Genomic DNA, 26,522 nt, shown 5'->3' on the forward strand with positions numbered 1-26,522 from the left:
AATGAAAAAATCAAGAGTCAACAAAATTCACAAGCCAGAAGCCGTTTAGTGCTCACAAGTTTATATTTTTAGGTTTGATAAAGATTCTTGTGTATTTTCTAAATACACGGACAAACAGTCTCGGAAGTTTACATACATGTCTTAGGACACTTATACTAGGTAGGTAAGTTACATTTAAAAATTGGTCTTCGTAAAAGATCTTCCCAAAGAGCTTTTACAAACAGCAGGCAGAGAAAGAGTTCTTTCTATGTTTACAGTGTTAAATGCTGATTCTCCCATTTCATAATGGCCTCAACCACCCCCTCCTCAACCCAAAACGGTGTTTCCAGTAGCCAGTGCACTCCATCCACAGCTAAGTCCCCAGGGCCCCACGCAGGGCTTCCCGTAGCTTCTCCCCACCAGCCTGGCTGCCTAGAGCTGCCCCCGCCGGGAGGCAGGGCCACAGCAGGAGCAAAGCTTCCCTTCTCACCCGAAAGGGACTCAGAGACGCCTGGACCATGTTTAAGTTTAAGGATCTGGGTGACTGAACGGCACTAGACCTGGGGTTCATGTTTCTTTCTTCATTTAAAAATGAAATGCCGCACTGAGGCTGGCGCCTGGTTTGTAGGCAGGTGGTGCAGCGATGGCTGCACAGGAGGCAGGTAGGGAGGACGTGCACCTGGGGACAGCGGAGAGAAAGGCGTGGACGCTAGATTCCTAACAGCTGTTCTAAGGGAAATGTGTCTCCACAGGGGACTCCTTAAAAGGGTGAACTTCTACAAAAGCTGTTGCAGGAGGCCCAGTGGAGCCTCCAGAAGGGCCGGCTCGGAGGCGGCGGTGGGAGCCGCTCGGCCTGGCCTTGGCCCTGGCCCTGCGGCTGCTACGCGAGCAGGCGGCCGCTGGGAGCCTTTCCTGTCTATAAAATGGAGACAGTAGCACCTACCTTAGAGAGAACAGATCAAATAAAGCGCAACGGCACGTGTAGGCACTAAAAAATGGTAGCTTTTGGAATCGTTATTCAGAAAAATAAACTCTTCATTCTATGTTGACAAAGTCCTAAAAATATAAGTAAAGCTTATCAAAGTTTTAAAATTTGTGATTTTAAAAACCCAACTCATCATACTTTCTCCATGATTACACTGCTCCAGTTCTTTTCAGGCCTTTGACACTGTTGTAGTGACGAGTTTCTCTCTTCCCCCTTCCTCGTTCCTTCTTTTCCTCTTGGTTCCCGTCTACTACTGAACTGCCAGTGCTCTAAGCATCTGACAAGAGTCTACGCATCACCTCATTCTCCTCATCAGGATGGCTCTACCCAAACCAGTGAATGTTTTCCCCCAAGTTTCAAAGCTACTCATGACTGTTCAATTTCCCTTCCTGTAACAGCTCTTCTTTTTTCAGCTCTTAGTTGCTGTGGTACTAAAATTTAGCAAAACACCTAGTGACTATGAAAAATGAGGGCCAAACTCTGAATGACAGTGTAGGGACCGTGTAGCGGTGACTGTCAGAAGCCTAAGAAACAGTGTATGACCTTGATTTATCTGAGAGGGTCTGTACTACAGTGAACACCAAAGAGGCAGTTCATGCTCTTCCCCTTCATTAAAATGAAAAGCTCTGAACTATTTTTAAGTTATGAGAGAAAAATTCAGCAAAAGTGTTACACACAATTCTGCCAGGGCCCCACAGACCAAACTATGGGTATTTCATGTTACCTGGGAGACCAACCCTAAGTTCTTAGCATCTCAACTTCCTGAATTTGTACTGTAAGTCAGAAAAAGAACATACTTAAAAAAATAGAAACATCCAGTAGTATACCTTAGTACTAAAACTAGTTTTTAAAAATGATCTAGAAGGGTAAAGGCAGTCCCTCAAGATCATGGAACAAAATAAATTAGGGAGTCAGCAAGTAGAAAAGTTTGTCAGTTCTGTTTCTTGTGAAACGCTTACTTTAAAGAAGAAACTTTTATATAGGCTGAGGCTAATATATTCAAGAGTATAAACATTTTTCCTTTGGATTGCCTTTCTAAAAACAATATGGTAAAGTAAATATAGTCCGATCTGTCATAACACAACATAAAAGGTAATGGACAATCATAGAATATCTTAAATTAACAATAACAAGCCATCTACATCAAACCTTGTTTCCAACTAAACCAAGCAAAAGCACAACAATCCTGTAGTGTACCACATGTGTATTTCAATTTACTGTATGCAATCTAACAGAAATTTGGTCATAATTTACCAGATATACATAAATGATTTAAGTAGTAAAGGAAATTCAACTTAAAGAGAATAAGTTCATACCTTGGGAAAAGTAAAAAGTACATTAGAGTGTAAAGCCCAGTCCAGTTTCTATGCAATAAGTGACCTGCAGTCTAATAAAGCAGATTTAGCAACTTTCAGATATATATCTTTTCTCTTTAATATATATTTATATATAGACAGATCTACCGATTGTAAACTATGGTTTATTTTAAAGGAGGGGGATAAATGGGATGAAAGAAATCTTTATACTATACTTACATATTCACAATGCAGAACATTTTATGCTTAAAATACTTTTTCATTCATAGCATCTTTACCCAACTAACGTCTACTTTGGACCCCACCAGAACTACATTTTACTCATTTACCTAGAACACTGAGAATAAGATGTACTCTTCAGTCTTAAAAATCAAACCAAAACTATTCGTGTCAGTTTTACAGTTATGTAGAAACTATAATAAAGTTTAGATAATGAAAGATGCATCTGACCATGTAACTGTACTTTATATCTTTAATTTATCCGGGCAGAAACATTGATGTCTAACATTTAAGCATCATTTTACTGAAATCAAAGATAATGAGAAAGCGTCTCTTAGAAAAGTATCAATGTTTTACCCTTGATCAAATGGAGCACCACACAGCAGGAAAATATGCTCAATCTCTATTTAAAAGAAAGCTGAAAGTTTGATATCCCTCACTCGATATAATATACAATATGTTCCTGATAATGTTGTGCATATTAACATTAATTATGTGACATCTTGCTGTCATACAATTAGCTAATTCATCTATCATCAGGCTACATAAACCTGACAATTTCTACTTTATAATATATCACCCCTTGTATCCTGAAAAATTCAGTTAATCATAAATTGTAAAGCCTCAATATTTTATTTGTAAGACTTTTGCAGATCACTGAATCAAGGTAACTACTAGAAAGATTGCATACCAAGGTGTAGTGACTAAGGAATTGAAAAAAATAATTTTCTATCATAATTTTAAAACACTGAATATCCCAGTAAATATGAAACAAAAGAGAATGCAATTTTTGTGTTAATTTTAATGGTAAAAGGGCACAAGAGTAAAAACCTGATAGTTCACTTATATTGCATAACAAGCTAACCAAACTGGACATGGAGGATAAATCATAAAACAAATAATTTTACTTATTGTTTCTATGACTCTTCTTTCAATCAGATTTCTGTCTTTTCAAATAGGACTGAGGTATAGTACACTGGCAAAAATAAAAAAAGGCAAACAAGAATAGTGCCAAAGTAACAGATACCCAAAACCGAATACCATGTCAGAAAACATCATATAGAACCATTTTATCAGATTAGAGCAGCAAGAGGAAGTGACTTCTAAATCATAATCATTTAGTGGTATTTATCAACTTCGTCACGATAACTTTGCAACATCATTCTTCATTTGTGAAGTAGTAAAATTCATGTCAAAAAGGAAGGGGTAATGGAGGAAGTCAATTAGTTCATTCCAATAAATTACCTCTCCAGTTCTTATAAACATGCCCATCAGCACAAAATTGAGAAATAATACCTAAGACTAGAAGAGACTTGGTTTAACTTATGAAGCAAATCAAAATGGAAAATACAGAAAAGTACAACCAATGGGGTTGAAAAGGCCCCTCACTGAAAATCTGTATTAAAAAAAATAAAATTAATAAAAATAAAAATAGAAACAAAACTCTACTAGTACAAACTAGCCTGAGTGGTTTGGTGGACAGTGTATTTGGGCCAGCTGTCACTGTATTCTCATAACTGGATTTTCTTCATTCCGGTTAAACTGGTACGTAAACGTCAGCTCTTTACAGACAGGTAATCCATTTTCATTAGGACCCAAAGAGTTACTGTATATCCTATAAATAAAAAATATTTTTACTTTGATAACTGACTGAAGATGTGGGGACTCCATGTAATCCAACCGCAAGGTTGGTTGCTGTCCAGTCCTGTGCAAATATAAAAAAATTTTGCTATAAGGCTTTGACCCTACAGTTTCACAGCAACTTAACTACCATCCAGCATGTACCATATTTGCAAGCCTTCAAGTTCAACAATTCAAATTGTCGCTTCATGTTACATCCCAATGCAGCATCCTTGAGGAGCAGAGGAGGCCAATTAGTCATCCTGAGACATACAGGCGTCTCCCAACTCGTCCCAGCGTGACGGGTGGTTCTGATCTTCTCCCTCGTCAGCCAGCTCTTCTTCGGCTTCTCCCCCTTCATTCTCCTCGTACTCTTCATCCCGAGGGAAATCTGTCTCCTGTCCCTGATCTACACCTTCTTGCCTTCCTGGCCGTGGTTTATCTGCACATTCTACACAAATACCATAGCGTCGAGATCCATGTCTGATTCCAACACTGGCAGCTAATATGAAGATCTTCTTACACACCATACATTTGTATTTTTTATCCTTTTTATGCACCTAATTGAAGGGGGGAAAAATCCAATAAGGACGGTATAAACAACTGAATGCATTTGAACCACTCAAATCACCAGCTGAACCGTGAGTGAATATACCATTTTTGCTGTATGAGGCTCAGTATCAGACCATAAGTCATACTCTTTGTTTAAAGCTATTAATAATCAGCCTTCCTTAAAACTGCAGTAACAGTGCTAATATGCCTTAAACTTTACTGACATAAACATTGTTTAGCTCAAAGATCAGTTATATTTAAAGTTACTTACCAGGGAATGTCTTTTTACATGCTCTCTGCGAGTAAACAGTTTTCCACAAATATCACAGCTAAAGGATCTGACTCCCGTATGAATGAGCAAATGCCTTTTTAGTGTTCGTCTGTATTTGGCTACATAGGTACAATGAGGGCATTTTAACTTGTTCATGTTTAGAGATGATTCACCTTTGAGAATAAAAAAAACACAGAAAAGCACTTATATATAAAACAGAAAACTTGCTCTCAAAAGCTTACCTATCCTTGAGAACAGGGACAATTCCAGGGCTACTACTGTCTTAATTAAAAAAAAAAACCCCAAAACACCACAACTCAGAATAATTCTGTAGATGTTTAGTTGACTAATACTTGCCATTTTCCCAAGTTTCTTGTTTTGGCCAAGATTCAGGCAACAATCCATACTTGAAATCGTTTGCAGCACCTGGTAGCAATCCATACTTGAAATCGTTTGAAGTACCTGGTAGCAATCCATACTTGAAATCACTTGATGGGCCAGGCATCAGGCCATACTTGAAATCATGTGAAGTACCTAATACAATTGAAAAGTGATTTCGATGTAATAATGGTAATAAAGATCTGTCTTTTGCTGGAATAAAAACACACAATAAATGAGCATTAAGATAGAAGAGCTTAATTTAAAATAGCTAAATAAAGAACCTCTACATTTTAATCTAAAACTGACATGTTTTCATACTTTATTACCTAATTATAATATCCTAATTGGCAGGCATCTTAAACAGAAAACAAATTAAAGTTTAAAATACAATTCAAACATGGGGGAAAATTCAGTGAAATAAATCTAAATACTATTTAGTGGTGTGTGGAGGCCACAATGAAAATACTGTCTTTCAAACATATTCAACACAGAACCCTGTCTTAAAATAGTTGCTCTTCCTAATTATTCTGTCACTCAAGACTGCCAGCCCAAAGCCGAGCTGTGGAACTCGATGGTCTCCTTCTGTCCCCAAACAATCGCATAGCCTTGTTTTAAGACTAACTGGTTTAGGAAAATGGACAAAGGATGAAAAATATAAACAGGTAAACTACAAGTATCAAGTTCTTGTATTATCAGACCCTTGTCTGTGGCCATAGACACACTGGGCAAGGTAACGGAATGCCTGTGGGGCTTCACCAAAACCTCTTTCTAAACCCATCCTTGAAGAAATGGAAATCAAGAGGGCAGACTCAGAACAGAATAGCCGAAGTCCCCTGAGATCTTCAGAAGAGCTACACTAGGAATTCTCTCCTCCGGACCTGGTCCCATGTTGACTATTCCCTGTACTGGGAATCCTTGGGCAATGTGAACCCAGAATCCTCATGGCTACTGCCACCCAGATCCAATCCACCATCAGCTCTCGCCTCTGGATGATGTTCAATAGCCATCAGCTTATCTGCCTTCCTGCAGTGCAGTTCAACACAACAATCAGGTTCTTTGAACACATTGCGTACCGCATAGAAGTCTCTAAGACATACGCCAGGGACCGCACGTTTTTGGGCAAACTGCACGTTATTTAAATCATCATAATGCACTTTAGGTGTTGTTTTTCAATAATTATAACATTTTTATTTACAAAAACAATTAAACAAATAAGTTCCTAGTACTTTTTTAACGTATGGTACTGCGTAAAACATTTTCCTCTATGAAGAGGGACCAAACAAAATTTATGTAAGCATCTAGATTTGCTCCTACTTCCATGGGCGTGAAAAACGAGAACACTCATGAGCGGTCCTTAACAGATGGCGCGCAAAACACGAGAAAACTCCTGAGTGGACGAAATGTGTTAAAACTTTCAGTCAGAGCCTGGCACTCTGCTCCAAAGCCCGCAAGGACTATCCATCGCACTCAGAGTAGAAGCCAAGGACTCCCCATCTCCTACCAAGCCGTGCCTGACGAGCCCTTGCTTCCAACTGCCCTCCCGGCCGCTCTGCTCCAAGCAGACTCCCCGGTGCTGTCCTCTGTGGTGAAATGGTCCTACCTTCAAAGTCTCTGCCTGGGACTCCCCCCTTTCAGGCTGTGCACAGCTCACTCGTGCAGCAACTGATTAAGTTTCCTCCCATGTATACCATGGATATAGTAAAGGAAAGCTTGTCAAAAAATGGGTTTTCTAAGAATTTGTTTCCAGCCCTAGCTGGTTGACTCAGTAGACAGTGTTGGCCTGCAGACTGAAAGGTCACAGGTTTGATTCTGGGCAAGGGCATGTACCTGGGTTGCAGGCCCTGGCCCCAGTTAGTCAGGGAGTACGTGGGAGGTAACCAACTGATGTCTCTCTCACATCGATATCTCCCTCTCCCTCTCTAAAAATCAACAGAAAAATATCCCGTGAGGATTAATAAAAAAATAAAACATAAAAATTCATTTTCCTATACTGCATCTATTTGCAGATACATTAATTTTCTTAAAAAAACTGCCCTAGCTGGAATTAAACTTGGGACCTTTCAGTCAGCAGGCCGATCCTCTATCCACTGAGCCAAACCAGCTAGGGGGCGAGCAGGAGGCAGCCAATCAGTGACTCTCTTTCATCACTGATGTTTCTATCTCTCTCCCTCTCCTCTCCTATCCCCCTCTCCTCTTCTCCTCCCTTCCTCTCTGAAATCAATAAAAATATATTTTTAAGAAATTTAAGAACTTAAGACGTCTTTTTTGGTGAAAGTATCAATACCCAACAGTGCACAAAGGCCTCTTGGGGATTTAAAAATTGCATTTCATTGCTAACAATGTAAATTGTTTTGTGCTTAGAAAGCCACCCATTTTGTTAAATGTTAGGAAAGCCCTCTCAAAAACAAAAAACAAAGGAATAAAAGAAAAAAGAAGGCAATCTCAAATCCATAATTATATAATTTAACTATAATGTACTGCTGTTTGGGGGACAGTTTTCAGAATCCTAGTGAGGCAGCTTGTCTGTGTGTGCGAAGGAATAGATCACCTTCACGTTCCTAAAGTTTGAGCTTTGTGACTCACAGTTCTTAACCAAATCAATGCCTGTCTTGCCTTTGTATTTTTTTAAAATATATTTTATTGATTTTTTTTTTACAGAGAGGAAGGGAGAGGGATAGAGAGTCAGAAACATCGATGAGAGAGAAACATCGATCAGCTGCCTCCTGCACACCCCTTACCGGGGATGTGCCCGTAACCAAGGTACATGCCCTTGACCGGAATCGAACCTGGGACCCTTCAGTCTGCAGGCCGATGCTCCATCCACTGAACCAAACCAGTCAGGGCTTGCCTTTGTATTTTTAATGTCCAAAACATACTCTTCAGTTATTTGTTGAATAAATGGTATCTGGCAAATGGTATTTCTGACATGCTCAAAATACTTGAAAAATTAACATAAGAAATCATGTTAGATATGCTGATATCAACTAAATATTATTCATTACATAAAGGAACAGACAGAATAGCCTAAAACATGAATTGATAATCGAAGAGTTAGAATTAAAGATTTTTAATACTTGAAATTCCATGTTTTTCTAAATAACCTACAGTAAAGACATAACAAAAAGCATTCATGATAATAGGCAAGAGAGCATTCTGAAATTCAAAATAATTCAAATTAAGGAAGGCTTATCCCAAACTTAGTCACCTCTCCCAATTCTTACAATAATGGGCTATCTTGTAGAATACCTAAGAGCAGCCTGAAGAAAGGCTCCTCCTTTGTAATCTAACCCACTGAAGGGTCATAAAATCACTGAACATCTACTAGAAAATTGTGCTTGCTTATGATTCCACTAGTAGCCCTGCGCATGAATCCGTGCGCCAGAAGCTCTCTGCCCGCTGCCCCGCCCTCCTGTGGCCCCCCCCCCCCCCCACCCGCCCAGCCCCTCATAGCTTGCTGCCCTACCCTGCCCTGCTTGAGCTCGCTGCCCCACACTCCTGCTGATCCATGATCTGGTCGTTATGCAATCGGCCATTACACTTCACGGCATAGCAACCATTTGCATATTACATCTTTATTATATAGGATAATGGCAAACTAAGAAGACAACGATGTTTTTATAGTCACAATTTTAAGATAAAGGCTGGTCTCAGTTGCAAAAAATCCAATGAATCAAAGTGTCCCCTAAAGACAAGTGACTCTAAATCAAGGTGTTTCTTTTTTTGAGAATGAGATAAATTAGACCATTACCTGAAAATGCGTATGTGCAAATTTAAAACTACGTTATGAATGCACATAGCCCAACTGAACCAGTCCATTCTTAAAACAGATTTCTAAACCAAAAGCAAGGGCAAGAAAACATTCCTGTACTCAGTGATTCTCTGTACAGCAAAAGTCTTCAAACTGTAACCCAAATAATCTGTAAACTACTAACTTCAAAACCTTTTTTGTAAATTCTTTCAACAGTTAGGAGAAACCACCTTAAGGGAGCTTCTCCGAGTTTTGGCTTTGTTTTTTGCTGGTGTATTCTGACTTCAGAAGCCCAACAGCTTTTGGTAAGAAGTACTCCTAGTAATCCCCTCCCCATCAATTCTTTAAAAAATGTCTAGGCTACACAAGCTGAAACAATGACCATCTATATCCCTTTATGTACATTCAACAAATGTTCATTTTGCAGAATGTGCTCTGCGATACATATACACACCTTTGATGTCTATTTGAAAACAAGCTGTACAACCATCACTTCACCCCTAAACACAGCGTGAATCTTCTAGAACTTTCTCCCACATAACCACAGCACCTTTATCACATCCAAGAAATTTAAAGTTGTCCAACACCTGTCATTTAATCCATACGACATATTTAAATATCCAGCTGTGCCCAAAATGCCCCTTTAGTCCTTGTTGGGACTCATGATATAGTCATGATGGACACTGTGCGCTTGGTTGGTCCCCTCAATCCATGGTTCCTCTGCTTGTTTTTCCTGGCACTAGACTTTAGAATCTGGACTAGCTGGACTTACGTCCATCTACCTCCTTTTCCTATGTGATCAGATCTGGGGCAAGAACACCATAAACACTGTGCGTCAGGAGGCCCGTGTTCCGGTTCCTTTCACTATAGCACTGTCTGATCACTCGGTGATGGCCACTCATCAGACCTCTTTATCGTACCGCTCCCTTTTCCTCTTTGTGACTGAAGACACCCTCACCCTGTAAACCTTCCATTCCCACATCCCTGGGCGCAGTCCTGGAAGCCCATCAACCATGTCCCCACAGAGTGACGTTCTTGAGTTATTTCCTGTGGGGATGCAAAAATATCATTCTTCTATATTTATTAGCTTGTCCTTCTGTAAAGAAAGCTTTCCCTTTCTAATTGACTCATAATGTATTCATGTAATTCTGTGGAATGTGCATGAATTCTTTGTTCCCTGAAGTACAGCTGATATACCAGGTAAACATTACTATTTAGAATTAATATTTTCTGTAGCCAGCAACAGCCAATTATTTCATATCAAAGCTAATTCAAATACATTAATCATTCTAATAATTACCATTCTTATGCCATCTATATTTTAACACAGTGGTTCTCAACCTTGGCTGCACATTAGAATCACCTGGGAATCTTCTTAAAATCCTGATTTCTGGGCCTCATCCTCCAGAAATTCTGTTTCTTTGTTATGGGGTGAGGCCACAACATTAGTAACAAAGAAACAGAATTTCCGGAGGATGAGGCCCAGAAATCAGGATTTTAAAAAGATTCCCAGGTGATTCTAATGTGCAGCCAAGGTTGAGAACCGCTGCTTTAACAGAAGTCATCATAATTACTTTTGATATTGAGTTTTACAATGTCCACCCAACAAAGGAGAAATGCCTATCTTTTTATTTACAGGCTTCCCAAGTCCATCATAATCACAGACACCACAGATGAAAGTACTTACATATAATCCTCTCCTTTAAGAAAAAGAAACTGGAGTAGGTCCTTAGTAAACATGTACACAAACACTTCCCAATGCTCAAACCCTCTTAAATGTATTCTTTCTAAATTCTTACTGCACGGGGGGGGGGCTAAAGGGACACTGATACTGTCGACGACGACAAGTCCTGCTGTGCCTACCAGCGTCGCCTGCATCCTGCCCCAAGCTGGCTCCTGCCAGCACGTTTGCGTTCACATTGCTGTCACAGTCCGGCCCCGGGAGCAGAGCACCGTCCAGATCTGAAAGAGATGGAGAGTCATCTGTTATTACAGCCGCACCACAGCCGCCACCCAACACACTCCCTTCTGGAACTGTTTCTTGGGCACACAGAGGGCTGTCTGCAAGTGCTGAACACCTGCTCAACACTGCAAGGCACGGAAGGGCAAGACATGATTGTCAACCACAGGAGTAAGTGCACACTCAGCAGCAAGCACGGCGACTGGAGAGCATGAGCTGCGAGCCCGGTGCACCGGTCCTCCAGCTCCATTTGCTACTGGCTACGTGAGCTCATGTCAGTTTCCTCACATGCATCTACTTGTATCAGATTTGACAGAGAAATTAGGTTACTGCAAACCAAGGGTTATAATTATGATGTCTGGCACCCAACAGAGGACTACTGCTGGTACAAAGTACTAGATGTATAAAACATCATATGGCTCAGAGGTGGGAAGGAAATATAAAGCTAAAATAAAAAGGAAGCTATCAGAGAAGAGGTCATTCCCAAGAGTTCATAGTGAACTGTGGAAAGGATGTGATAGGCAGCACACAAGAAAAAAGCTCATTAATGTGTTAATCCCTTTAAATCTGTTCCATCCCTTCATTTCTCTACCACTGCCTGCAACTGGCTCTTGTCTTTACTCTCCTGATTAGTGAGTAAACAACTCAAACAGTTCCTTGGTCTCCTTGCTTCCCGATTACAGTGCTCCCACCACCACTCTCCCCACACACTGCCCGAGAGATCTTCCAAAAACATCAATCTTTAAGTTGCTCCTTTCCTTACGATTGCCCACGGTTAACCACAGCTTTTATGATAATCTTCAAACTCAGAGCTCTGAGTCCAAGGTAATGTTTCAGGTGCCTGCTTAGGAATCTAGACTCACCCACTGGCACCATCTACTCTCCCAGATGAATCGCACGTTTCTGAAGACAGTGTTACAATGCCGTGTGCTATGGACTGTCCCTCTCCTGCCTTCTATTCAAGACCCATCCTTGGTACCACCATTCTGTACTGCTCCAATTCTCAATACTAAAGGTTAAAAAGTTTATGGGGCGCAAATATAATCATACAATGAAACGCTACCCAGCAGTGGTTCTAGTGCAGCTATAAACCCCAAACCACCCACCAGATCTGGTACTTTCATACTACGAGGCCAGTAGGATAACACTTCCATCATGACCAAGAGAAGAATAGTTTAATTGATCCCAAGTAGACACAAATAGTGATGTAGGCTCCTGCAGGCTTCCGTAAAGAATTGGCCTTTTTTTGCTAAGAGCAACAAAAGGGTTTTAAACAGGCTGCTAGTCTCATTTGTCTTAAAAAAACAAACACACAACGAAAATATTCCTGGTGTAGGAATGAATCAAAGGAGGGCAAGAGGAGATACAGGGAGACCAGTTAGGAAGCTATTTTAATACTATAAGTGAGAGCTGGTGGTGGCTTGTGACTTGGTTGAATGGCCATGGCAAATGGAGAAAAGTGGATGAATTTGAGTTTGTGGGGCAAAACTGACAGGGTTTGGTGACAGACTGGGTGCTGGGGTGGGGGCGCTGGTCATGAGTACGTTTCCAGACTGTTGCTAATGGCAGCTGGGAACCTGAGGAAAGCCCATTCTGGAGGGAACAGGAGGTGTAGGAAGTTCAACTGTGAACTTTACGGAGTGAAACGTACTTCAGAACAAGGCTGAGTAATATGCTTGGGGTGGGACGGGGTGAAGAAGGCAGTGCTAGGACTTCCTGGGACCAGCTCTGCCACGGCCCCGCTGTGAAACAGGCTACTTTGCTTCTGTGACTGAGGACGGCGCCCCAGTGCTCGTGCAGTCCCTCCCCCAGCAGCAGTGCTAGCTGGGAACTTCCTAGAAATGGCATTTCAGGCCCGCCACAGACCTACCAGAGACTGTGGAGGTGGGCCCAACAACCTGGAGTTAGTAAGCCCTCTAGGGGACTGGGATGCTCAGGGAAGACTTAGGGCTGTATTTTTTTCTTCCAGGTGGAGAAATTTAGTACCAAAAACTATAGATGTGGTGCTTGAGCTGGGGACAAAAATGTTTGAGTCGTTAGAATACACATGGCAAATAAAGCCATGGGAGTGCACAGATGAGGCCTTGAGGAATCCTAGCATTTAATCATCTACCAAAGGGTATAAAAAGATTGTTAGAAAAGTATTTCAAGAAGTGGTCCACTGTGACAGTGCTGTCAAGAATTCAAGATGAAGCCTGAAATATGGGTCACTTTCATTTCACCCAAGAATCCTGAGTACCTCAGTGGGTGGGTGGGGGCAAGCAGGAAGTAACAATGGCCTGTGTTAAAAATGGGAGATGGCCCTAACCGGTTTGGCTCAGTGGATAGAGCGTCGGCCTGCAGACTGAAAGGTCCCAGGTTCGATTCCGGTCAAGGGCTTGTACCTTGGTTGCGGGCACATCCCCAGTAGGAGGTGTGCAGGAGGTGGCTAATCGATGTTTCTCTCTCATCAATGTTTCTAGCTCTCTATCTCCCTTCCTCTCTGTAAAAAAATCAATAAAATATATTAAAAAAAAGAATGGGAGATAACGAATTAGGAGATAATACAATTTGAGAACTTTGGCTGTAAAAGGGAAGAGTGCCGAATAGAGTAAGAGTTTTGTCATTTACAAGATGAAAGTAATAAACATATTTCAATGTTGAAAGGAAGAAGTCACTAAGAAGGGGAGAAGTTAAAGCTATTGAAGAAATACCACAAAAAGAAATGGTCAGGTTTGTAAGGTTCCCAGGGAGTCTGTTTGGGTAACAGGAGAGAGAGCAAGGAACATCTGTCCAGAGAGGAGTCTGAAGGCAGCACTCAGGACTTTTCTGTCCAGTAGATGGGAGGGTGATGCCAGTGTATGAAATAGGTGGGACGTCAGGAGGATGACTGAGAAGTAAACAGACCACACGCCTTCACCTGGTCCTTCAGAGCAGAACACTATTTGGGTCTTATTTTCCCAACTAGAGGCCTGGTGCATGAAATTCGTGCATGGGGGTATGTCCCTCAGCCCAGCCTGCACCCTCTCCAATCTGGGGCCTCTCAAGGGATGTCTGACTGCCTGTTTAGGACATCCCTCTCACAATCCAGGACTGCTGTCTCCCAACCGCTTGCCTGCCAGCCTGATCGATGCCTAACTGCTCCCCTGCCAGCCTGGTCACCCCTAACTGCCTTCCCCTGCCGGCCTGGTCACCCCTAACTGCCCTCCCCTGCTGGCCCGGTCATCCCTAATTGTGCTCCCCAGCAGGCCTGATCGCCCCCAACTGCCCTCCCTTGCAGGCCTAGTCTCTCCCAACTGCCCTCTCCTGCTGGCCTGATCGCCCACAATTGCCCTCCCCTTCTGGCCATCTTGTGTGTTGGAGTGATGGTCAATTTGCATATTACCTCTATTAGATAGGATATTTATCAAAATGCATAGCAAATAAAAAGCTTTTCAAGAAATGTTAAATGCTACTTAAATAATCTGCCCTTTGCAACATTACTAGTTTAGTTGTAATTAATGGTGTTTGAAGAAAAATTTCTCAGTTTTCAGGTGTACAATCACACTAAAACACGTCCATACACTGAAAAATAAGTGAAATTCAGTAGCTTTGTTTTCTTATGAAAAGTTAAATGTATTTTGAAATTCAAAAATAAAATGCAAATCACTATCCAAACAATGTTACTAAGTTTCTGTCTTTTAAAAACAGCCATTCGAAAGTGTAGCCTGTTGAGAGGGCATCTGTCAAATTCCCACAAGGGTTTGTCAATACGGGGTATTCCTATTTATGTAACATTCTATAGTGATTTGTTGAAGGCTTTCCTCTGCTGGTTCTTAAAACAGACATCTCCCGTCTTCTACCCCATCTTGAAAGTATTAGAATTCAACTTGGAATCTTTAATCCTACACGGACACTACGTACACAACAGCAATAATAGATGGCTAGTGTAGTCGTCCTGTGGGCAATATTTCCCCTCCGCACAAAACCACACCCATGCTAGACAGTAAATCTCTTTGGCGAGGTACCAGCTACTTGGTTCTTGGTATTAAAAACAAACCTCAACACAGGTGAGCTCTGCCAAGCTGACAACAGCTTTCCTAAGTAGCATGCTTAATGCATGAAGCAATACATCACATCACTCTGGACCTTACGTGACACCAGCCAAACTGCCTAGCAACTCATTTCTCATCAGTTTCGCTGATGTGAGTGGGAGAGAAGCCAGGCAACCAACTGTTCACTTGATATAGGGACGAATTTGCTTCGCTGGGAAGCAAAGGCAGTAAATCTTCCTCACCATCTTTTTCTCTAAAATTATAAGATTAAAAAGTAAACTCTTTAACATATTTGCTTTTCTAACATTCATGACTTTGCTATGGAAATCTTTCACTTCATTTAAACTTAGCAAAAAGAGCTAAGATCTCTCTACAATTGTCAGACCTTTTAAAGAACTATTAAAACATTAATTTCACAAGATAACAGCTTTCTGAATGGTAGCAGGTATTATGTGTGCTGTGTAATATGATTCCAATCATCAGAGCTAAATGATAAGCCATGTATAATTTCTTTTATTTTTACAAATGGCTTTCTCCCATGAACAGGTAATAGCAGACCCCTCCCTCAAAGAAGACAAAGAACAGAGTTTATGCATCAAGCAGTAAGTCCTTTTGTATATGCTTTCTCACGCAAACTTTCCATGTGTATGTCACAATAGTAAGAATGTTCGTATCCTCATTGCATGAGGGAGCTAAGGTTAAGCTAGGCTCTAGCTGCTAGAGGTAGAGAGCTGCATTGCTCGTTGACTCAACTCCTGGTAATGTGTTACAAGCACCAGGCATGTGGCCTGGTGCACAGCAAACAACCAAAAAGGGCTCAATTTGCAATGCTATCCACCTTAGACTCACTTTCTAGTGATACTTGATATACTGTTCTGCTAAAGGAGCAAAGATAACCCTCACTACATTCTGCTAAACCAGCATTCAACTTTATTAACTTCTCTTTATTTAATACAACCATTTCAAAATCTTAAATGGACCTTCAATGTCAGCTATCACTGTTCTTTGCACTTATACATTATCTTTAAAGCATCCTCCAGCCCAGCCAGTGTTACTCAGTGGTTGAGCCTCAATCTATGAACCATGAGGACACATGACTGGATTGTGGGCTGGATCCTCAGTAGGGGGGTGTGGGAGGCAGCTGATCAATGATTCTTTCTCATTATTGATGTTTCTATCTTTCTCGCCCTCTCTGAAATCAATAATATAAAAAAAAATAATATAGCAACCTCCTCCTCAGAATTCATTTTTAAAATAATTCTCTGATTAACATGCCTTGCCTTTTTAAAACATGACCTCTTGTAGGTCATGGGTTTTTAAAAAATCTGGTTCACAAGCAATGGAAAGAGCATCCTATATAATAAAAGGCTAATATGCAAATCGACCAAACAGCCAAATGACCAGTCGCTATGATGCGCACTGACCACCAGGGGGCAGACACTCAACACAGCCTCTCCCACCTCCGCAGCAGCACTAAGGATGTCTGACTTATGGTGGGCCTAAGCCATCAGTCAGACATCTCCCGACGGCTCTTGGACTGTGAGAGAGAGCAGTCCAGGCTGAGGAACACCCCCCCCCCCCAGTGCACGAATTTTGTGCACTGGGCCTCTAGTGTTTTTATGAACAGGTATAGGTTATTTCACTTCCTTCACTGAGATCAGTATTTCCCTCATTCAGTGGAGTAAACGGTTGCAATGTGGTCTATGCAGTAAAGCACCCTGGAGCTCTTGCAGCAGATCCCCTCCATGCAGAACTGAGCCTCCCAGCCTGGGCTCTCCCGTTCCCTCACACTCCTCAAGGCGGGCACTCTGCCATGACCAGACCGCACCGGGCTCCCGGGTCACTTCCCACTCCATGAACACCACCCTACAAATGCTTTTGTGTTAAAGGCAAATATAAACAGATCGAATCTCTAGTAAAAACCTCTCGTCTCAGAATTTAAAAGAATTTCACAATTACGATATCAAACAGAGAATCACAGTCTGGCCCTAACCTACCCACCAACTGCATCTCCCTGTGACAGCCCCTTTCTATTCTTTTACCCACTATTCCAACTTGTCAGCTGCAGCAGGGAACGTCCTCCTCCCTCCTGGCAAACCCCACCATATGAGGGCCAAGCTCACTGCTGCCTCTGCAGTAAGCTCTCCCCATGCTTCTTACTGAGCACCCACCTATCACACTGCACTGGGTACCACGGCCACCCCACTGTGAACACGTGCTCAGTCTTACATCAACATCATCTGGCATGTTGCTTAGTTTCTTGGAGTTTTAAATAAAACTTTTATCACCAAATTTCCTCGTGTTATGATGTGGAAAACTACTTTGGAGTCCCAGAAATGTAATATTTGGATATAACAACTTTTCTGGAAAGGAAAGCTCTGAAAATTTAAAACTATCTGGTCACCCAGAATATTAAAGTTGTGTCGGAAATCAAACATTCAGTGTAACAGAAACTCCGATTTGGGTTTAGAAAATGTAATGCCCTTAGCAGATGGAAACCACAAAGATGCCCTTCTCCCAGGTCCACACAAGCCTCCTCAGCACCCAGCGGGGGTCTGGCCACACCGTCTGTGTCCTCAGGGCTCTCACTTAGGTTAGCACAGCCATCTTTTGGGTCAAACAAATACGGCAAATGGGAGGAAAGAATACAGGTGGAGGAAAGATAGAGAAGGGGAAAGAGATGGCAGCATAGGCTTACCACCATATAGATGCCTACTAGCATTCTTTCAAGATTAAATATTGAAGAGTCTCAGGCATTACTATATTTTATAGCCCATTAACTACTGGTGGATATATATTTTTTTTAATGAGTATCAGGGTCCTGGCCAGGGTGGCTCAGTTGGTTGGAGCATCATCCCATACACCAAAAGGTTGCAGGTTCGATTCCCAGTCAGGGCACATACCTAGGTTTCAGGTTAGATCCTTGGTTGGGGCATATATGGGAGGCAACCTATCAATGTTTCTCTCTCTCTCTCTCAAATCAGTAAACATGACCAAGACCACCTTGTTCCTGAGTATTTGTACAGTATTAAAGTTTTTTAATGAGCACCAGACTTTCAAACTACTATTTAAAACCCAATTATAAACAGTTTATTAAGAAAAATAACATCACTTAAATTATACTCAACCAAAAGGATGCTGGGAATTTCCGGAGGATGAGGCCCAGAAATCAGGATTTTAAAAAGATTCCCAGGTGATTCTAATGTGCAGCCAAGGTTGAGAACCACTGCCTTAGAGCAGTGGTCGGCAAACTGCAGCTCATGAGCCACATGTGGTTCTTTGGCCCCTTGAGTGTGGCTCTTCCACAAAATACCATGTGCAGGCGCGCATGTACAATGGGACTGAAACTTCGTGGCCCATGCGCAGAAGTCGGTATTTTGTGGAAGAGCCGCACTCAATGAGCCAAAGAGCCGCGTGTGGCTCGCGAGCCGCGGTTTGCCGAACACTGCCTCAGAGGAAGAAAACTAGCCCAAGACCCAGGCCCATCACCTGTTATCTGAAACCCCTGAGGTGAGGTACAGAAGGCAGACATTTCAGGGCTTAGAAAGTAATTAACTACAACACTCCCGGTGGGGTCTGTACAACGTCCTGCAATCAAAACAGCACTTCCGCAACAAAACACGGAGATTCACAGCTAAGGGAGTAAGACTATCAGTAGCTGGTTTTGCTGCCAACTGGGTATCAGGTTTTGTTATAAAAATTATTAAGAAAAAGCTTTAGGTAGCTTTACAGCTTTCAAGATTTTAGAATTAAGACATTTTCCTTCCTTCCTTTCCATTGCAGCGGTTCTCAACTTGTGCGTTGCGACCCCTTCGGGGGTCAAATGACCCTTTCACAGGGGTCGCCTAAGACCATCCTGCTTATCAGATATTTACATGACGATTCATAACAGTAGCAACATTACAGTTATGAAGTAGCAACGAAAATAATTTTATGGTTGGGTCACAACATGAGGAACTGTATTTAAAGGGCCAGAAGGTTGAGAACCACTGCTTAGAGACATTATGTGGGATAAACTCAGGGCTAGTTAAGTGGCAAAACTGAGTCCAAAGCCCAACTCCATGGTTTTTAAACATATTTTAAATAGTTCACACAGCAAACCTATGTGACATGGTCAAAATATTAGAAGTCTCAAATCATATGGTCATTTTTCAAGTGTAAAGATGTTTAATAACTTTAAAAATATGGTCACTTAGGAAGCATTTTTAGATTCTGCAGCACATGAAAATAATGCCAAGTGCCAACTACCACCCAAAACACAACAGGGCAGAAGTGGTGGCCAGCTGGTAACTAATTACAGAGTTTACTTTAATTAGAAGAAATAATTCATTTCAAATATGTGCCATATTAGGGTATCTTAAAAATACTGAGTTTGAGCATTATTTTCTCAAAATTGTTTAATAAATACTCAAATTAGGTTTTTTAGACAAAAGGCAGTTATAAAAACTGAAAATGTAAAGCTTAAACCCAACTCAACTCAATTCACAAATGTCGTGCAGCTGTTTTCCCATCAGAAATACAGATGAGAGAAAGGAGCTTTTAGATGAACTGTATCCCTTGACCAAGACCACCTTGTTCCCGAGTACTTGTACAGTATTAAGAAAATCTAGTCATCAGTATAGGATTCTCTCAGCTTCTATGAAAGATAGAAATCAATTACATAGTCTGCTGCTCATCACTAGAGAATGCTTCTGCGGACGCTGTCTGTCATACTGGTTGGTGTCAACTCGACAAAACCGCACGGAAGATCCCTTCCAGAATCCAGTGCCAGAAGCCTGCCACCCTGCAGGACGGCTGTCCCCCTTGGAAAGAAGCTGCTTAGACTATGAGGCACTTTGGAAAAGGCCAGAGAGATGTGAAAGGCCAATGGCTGCAGGAAGTCTGAGGACAGGGAGGGAGGGGTGCAGGGGTGGCACGTGGGACTTTTTGGGCCGTGGAACTAGTCTTTATGTTAGTTCAAAGCGGATCTAACTTTGAGTAGTGAGTCCCATAACAGACATGCTAGCCTCCGATTAAAAATACCCTCTGAATCAAGTTCCTGAGATCTATGGGTGTGTCTTCTTAATATCTTACATTTCTTTGAGGCATCCAAACACCAGCTTCAACATTACGCGGCAAAAAGACATTATTTTTAGAGCTGTGCCATACAAACTGTAAGCTTAAGAAACCCAAATGTGCCAAGCAACGCTTGGAGAGAAAGCGAAGAGTTCGCAACTCCCCAGACATTTAGGTATAGAATCTTAAATTACTTTAAAAGCATTTATTTCACTGAAAACTTCCTCTATTTACTTAATAAAATGAAATGAAAGTATAATCAATGTGTGGGGTTCATAAAAATGTTTGAAGTTTTAAAAGGGACTAGTTTTTAAAAAAAGAATGGGTCTAGATTACAATGGTTCTCAACCTTCTGGCCCTTTAAATACAGTTCCTCATGTTGTGACCCAACCATGAAAGTATTTTCGTTGCTACTTCATAACTGTAATGTTGCTACTGTGATGAATCGTCATGTAAATATCTGATAAGCAGGATGGTCTTAGGCGACCCCTGTGAAAGGGTCGTTCAACCGCCAAAGGGGTCGCGACCCACAGGTTTGAGAACCACTGGTCTAGAAGCTCAAGCATGTCAAACTCACGGCCCTCGGGCCACATGCAGCCCACAAGTATTTTTGTGGCCCAGCTAATATAACGGTATGTAAAATACGTTTTAATAAAAATTTCAACTAAATTTAACAATATCCTATTATAAATAATTATTAATAGAGCTACAATGTTCGCTAATGACTGATTACTATAATCATGTTGCATTCATTTCCCTCACTCGCCCTACATGGAGGCGCACCATTCCTCTCCACTAATACTAGCAGCGAATATTTTAGCAGACAACTGCCACGTCATTAGTCTTGTACAGACCTGTTTGGTGTGCGCAACAGGAAGTATTCTGCTTTTGGAGAACAAGAAAAATAGATTTGCGTTACGCTTATTAATTTGTGCAGTTATTCAGTGTCTGGTAAGTTAATATTCAAGAAAAAATATTTTATTTAAACGTTCTATTGTTTTATGTTAACGATGACTCATTTATTTCAGCTCTTTGTATTCAGCATGTCTCTATAGAAATAAACCTACATTTCTACGAAAATTGAAGCTTTTGTTTTTTTGCGGCCCCCATAAACTTACACCTTATTTGGCCCGTGATAGCCTTTGAGTTTGAGATGCTTGTACTAAACCAGCGGTTCTCAACCTGTGGGTCGCGACCCCTTTGGCAGCTGAACGACCCTTTCACAGGGGTTGCCTAAGACCATCCTGCATATCAGATATTTACATTACGATTCATAACAGTAGCAACATTACAGTTATGAAATAGCAACGAAAATAATTTCATGGTTGGGTCACAACATGAGGAACTGTATCTGAAGGGCCAGAAGGTTGAGAATCACTGTACTAGACAGTCTTAACAAAACATGAGACCTGCCTCTATTATCTCCTAGCTGAATGACCTTGAGCAAGGCCTGACCCTCGGTAAACACAGACCCACTGTGTTCTCTCCTGGTCAGAACTTGCCTAAGAGGTGTAGTCTCTTCTGTCCACCAAAACTTCCAGGTGAAACAAGCCAGGTGATGTCTATGACTGGAAAAATCCACAAGGTGGGAGGTACAGCACTTAGCCCAGACGACTTCAGGGAAATTCTTTAAATGCTAATATCTGAAGAGTTATCAGGCAGATTAGATGTTAGAGGTTGGGCTCAGATTATACTGCCCAAAATGACAGAATTTAGTAGTTAAAGCAAAGCAATTTTTGGCTCAATATAAAATAACTTCCCAATGATCATAGTTAATTATCCTATACTGGAATAGGCTGCTTATAAAAATATTATAAGTATTCAAACAGAAAGTCAAGCTGAAACTATAAGACCATTTTATATAGAACTTGGTGGGAATTACACTGTACTGGAAAACCGATTTTAAATAACTTCAATAGCCTCCCAACTTTAAGAGGGATTAAAATGACCATGATCGCTGTTGTGTTTTTATGTACATTTTAAAGATGAGGAAATTGAGGATAAGAGTTAATTTGATCATGGTCACATAGTGGGTAAGGAGAAGAGCTCATTTCCAAATCCTGAATCTATCTGGGTTCTTTCATCTCTTTGAATGGTTCTCATCCTTGGCTCACATTATAATCACCTGTATACCTTATAACAAACCCACCAACCAGACCACATCCCAGACCAATTAACCAGAATAACTAACGGAGAGACCCAAGCGATGCCAACATACAGGCACGACTGACACCCACTGTTCTATACCAAGGGTCGTCAATCCAGCTTTCGTGGAACACATCCATGTGCATGTTTCTATCCTGTATGACTGTTTTCCTGCTACAATGGCTGTTAAGTAACTGACCTTATGACCAGCAAAGCCAAAACAGTTACTGTTTGGCCCTTTATAGTAAAAATTTGCCAATCCCTGGCTCTATATCAATTGTGTCCTAACTCTTATAAACCGGATGGAGAAGACCAGCAAACAGTGTTTACTACACACACCTGATGTTCAAACAAGCAAAATTTCTACCGATGAAAACTAAACCCAAACCTAAAAAGCCAGAGGAACCATTTCACAGGATTACTATGACATTTTGCCCTTTGCCAAAGGGAAAAGGAAATAAAAACAGTAATTCTTTTTAACAGAAAGTACTCCACCCCCACATGATCACCATCATGGAAATAAGACACTGAACAGCTACAGAGCTTCAGGGCAAAGCATGCATTACATCACGTGCGGCTGGACAAGTGTGGGGTCTGCAGAGAAAACCCCAACCCACCGGGCTGCTGCTTCAAATAAAAAGTTAGGGGCAGTCAAGTTACGTTAAGGCAAAGTTCCAATCTATTTCCACTCCTCAATAATGCCCTGCACCCCACTTTTTTGAAAACCCACACAACAAATATGACATGCTAAGATTCTTGTACATACTCCTTTGATATACTGAAAAGTCTCAAAGAAAAATTTCAGAGGCCTCTCTTAACTAAGGAAAATGAGGTAAGAGTGGGACAAATTTAAAATATTCCAGCTTCTGTAATGTTTATTGTAAGAACAGCAGCTCTACTCAAATGAGAATAACACTATCACCATTGGCAAAAATCTGTAAGCACTTGTAAATGTTTAATTTACCGAAAACATTAAAGAGTAAAGGATGCTGCCTGGGCAGTGTTGCTCAGTGGTTAAGCATCAACCCATGAACCAGGAGGTTAGGGTTCAATTCTGGTCCGGGCACAGGCCTGGGTTGCAGGCTCAATCCCAGCAGGGGCATGTAGGAGGCAGCCAATCAATGCTTCTCTCTCATCATTGATGTTTCTCTCTCTCTGAAGTCAATAAAAAATATATTTTTAAAAGAGTAAAGTATATTAACTAGGTATCAAAAATGTTCTGAAATAACAAACTACATCTTACAACTAAAGAACTTATCGTTTCCAGGACTGGGTGCAAAAAGGGTGAGCAGAGTCTAAAGCAGGAAAGTCAAATTACTAAACTGTAGAGGGCTGCCTGGGAGGCACCTAGGCATTTTCTTATAATTATTGTCAGCTGAACTCAGAGCATAGGCAGAGCCACGCCCTGGGAACATGCTTCCCCAATAAGGGTGGACATGTTAATCAGGCAGGGGCGGAACTAGATATGTAAATCTAGGCCTTTAAAATAAACCTGCTGTGTGGCTCAGCCCGCTTTTTGCCGCCTCTCCATCAGAGAGGATGGCGCCCACCTGGCCCCAGCTTAAACTCTATTTCTGCGTCTTGGTCTTTCTTTAATTTCTTAATCCTCAGCTCCTCCACTCAGCAAATGGACTGTTTCCTTTTCCATGCAGGACATGGAAAAGAGAGAAACGGCCCCCCACACTAAACATTGAGTGACGTCTGCATGCCAAACAATATAGGCAAATGCCTGATTATTAACACAGCCTTTGCATAACCCACAGCCACAGGCCTAGAGAAAATACTAAGATACCAAAATTATGTGCTTGAATAATTTCACCCTTCTATTTTAAATATTCAAATTTCTTATTAGTTACATGTATTTTATAATGACAAAAAAACTTTAAAAAGCATACTTCAACATTATAGCCAAATGGAATTATAATGAAAACTGAAATAACTTTGTATGCACAGTATTTACCCGGTTCTTCCTTAATGAATGACATATCTTCTTCCGGATAGGCAACAGGTGGCTGCATCACGGAGCAATCTTCTAAACTTGTTTCATTATTAGGTGGTATATTATAAATAAATCTCTTTGCAGTTTGGTTTTTCCTCCTTGTTTTGTTGCCAGTTTCTTGAATTCCCTGGGAGCCCATATTATTCCAAATAAACACTTTTGTTTGACTTGGGGCTTCACTTTCAGCCAATTCAGGTGAACCATCCTGAGCCCAACCACTGTCATTCATTTGGTAGTTCTCCATTTGGCCCTCATCGACACTGCAACCATCATTTTCAGTTTTTACACTACTTGCCAAATTGGTAAGATTCCGTGTTGCCCAAAAACTGGCAATTTTTTGATCCCGCGATGAAGACAGACCATCTCTACTGACTGGTTTCCTGTTGTTATAGTCCACAACCACAGACTCCGGAGCTTCAGATTTAATGCTTATATTTAAGGCGTCTTTAATGAAATTTCGGCAAGTCTGGACAACTTCGCTCATCTGCAGATAGCTGGCCACGGTCATCACTTCAATGGCATTTTGGCTTGTGAGCACCAGGTTACCAGAGTACAGGAAGTCCAAGATGACGGAGAAACCTTGAACTGCAGCAATATCTAAGTGAGTAGTATTGTTTTGGTTAGGGCTTTCTTTGTTGGAAAAGCAATATAAAGTCTTAAAGAAACGGCTGCCTGCAACCAGGATGTTCTTATGAGCTTTAAAGATTTTTCCGCTCACCACAATGCTGACATCACAAAGAATACCTTTCTTTCTCTGCTCATTTAATTGTCGAAGAAGTTGATAGCAATAAGAGTTTTCATTTGGCCTACTATTAAAGTCACAGTATCCCTCTTCTGATGGTATTTCTGATTCCTATAAGCGAATGGAAAACATAAATGTTAAACTCAAGTTCCTCATATAAAATAGGTAGTACTTGCATATCCTCCTGTGTACTATAATAATCTCTACATTACTTATAATGCCCACTACAATGGAAATGCTGTGTAAATAGTTGTTATACTGTGTTGTTCGGGGAATAATGACAAGAAAAAAGTCCGTGCATCTTCAGTACAAGCTCAACCATAGCCGCCCTAACTCCATAGTACAACGATGTTGTTTTCCCCAACATGTTTGACCTGCGGCTGGTTGAATGGGTGGATGCAGAACCTGCAGGTGCAGAGGGCTGCATGTACACTCACGTCAGTAATCGCCACGAAGCGCTCACATCCCAAGTGCTGAGAGGAAAGTGTGGCAGCTTGGTGCACGCCATTGCGAACGTAAGAAAAATCGAACACCTGAATGAGAACCAGGAGGATTTCATTTACAGAGTAACATGCATCATGTCCTTCTTGAAATATAAAGTAAGGACAGGAATTAAGAATTACTCTGCAGTGCATTAGCATTAGCAAAGCAGGAGCTGCTTCGAAGCTGGCAGTCAGCACCCACGCTGCAGGAAGGACATGGCTATGTCTAACTGGAGTGACCATTTCAGGCTCTGGTCGTTGTGTTCTCAATTTCCTGAGCTAGTCCCAAGTTCTGAAATTCCCCGCCATTATCAGACCAAATACCCTAATTTTAAAAAATAACTCAGACAAAAGCCTGTACACCAAAACATTTGCCCATTCTATTTTAAACACAAACTACACAAATCAAGCAGTTATTCAACCACTTTTTCTCTCATTACTATTGTATAACAATGATGTTCCCTAATTTACAAGCAACACTAGCAACTTCTTTTCCACTACTGATCACAGCGCCTATTAAATGTGCCCTTGGAAACAAATGGTTTACAAGTCAGTGCGTGTTGCTTTCCAAGGGGAGTATTACTTGAGGATTTGGGTGAAATATAGCTAAAATAAATGGCCAATATTATTTGCTGAACCAAATAAGAAATTCTTATACTAAAGGCAAAAAGTTACCACTAGTGATCAGGACTCCGAAAGCACGGAAGCATATGACAAGGGTGTCAGACACACAGGAGGTGCATCTAATCCAGATTTCTCTCAGGAGGTGGGGGGCGGAGGTGGTTGGAGGAAAGATATGAGCAGAGACTTAGAAGACGAAAGAGAAGGATGGAAGGATGTGCATTCTAAGCAAAGTAGACAGTGGAAGAAAAAGAACCAAGATGGATACAATATCCTTACAATTCCAGATTTCTTAAAATACTCCAGGATGATCCAAAAACCCAAGATATGCAAATGTGCACTCACTAACACTTAAAAGTTTCTACAGCTTTCATCAGATTATTAAGAGATTAGAACCCCCGACAAGATTAAGAATCTCTTCTATAGGTGCCAGA

General features: G+C 41.3%; 1 protein-coding gene across 3 annotated transcripts in view; it reads right to left on the reverse strand.

The window, feature by feature from the left end:
- Positions 1–2,424: 2,424 nt before the first annotated feature.
- Positions 2,425–26,522, reverse strand: part of ZBTB10 (zinc finger and BTB domain containing 10) — a 29,761-nt gene continuing 5,663 nt past the window's right edge. The window contains exons 2-6 of one of the 3 annotated variants that reach the window (XM_059672660.1): positions 24,205–25,096; positions 10,935–11,033; positions 5,300–5,533; positions 4,943–5,115; positions 2,425–4,679 (exon numbers count right to left, since the gene is read on the reverse strand). In XM_059672660.1, the coding sequence (XP_059528643.1) occupies positions 4,374–4,679; positions 4,943–5,115; positions 5,300–5,533; positions 10,935–11,033; positions 24,205–25,096 (1,704 nt within the window). In that variant the 3' untranslated portion in view covers positions 2,425–4,373. The remainder of the gene's footprint in view (positions 4,680–4,942; positions 5,116–5,299; positions 5,534–10,934; positions 11,034–24,204; positions 25,097–26,522) is intronic. The other 2 variants (XM_059672661.1, XM_059672662.1) reach the window with 2 other exon arrangements.

This window comes from Myotis daubentonii, chromosome 17, assembly GCF_963259705.1.
Source record: "Myotis daubentonii chromosome 17, mMyoDau2.1, whole genome shotgun sequence".
Taxonomy (NCBI): domain Eukaryota; kingdom Metazoa; phylum Chordata; class Mammalia; order Chiroptera; family Vespertilionidae; genus Myotis; species Myotis daubentonii.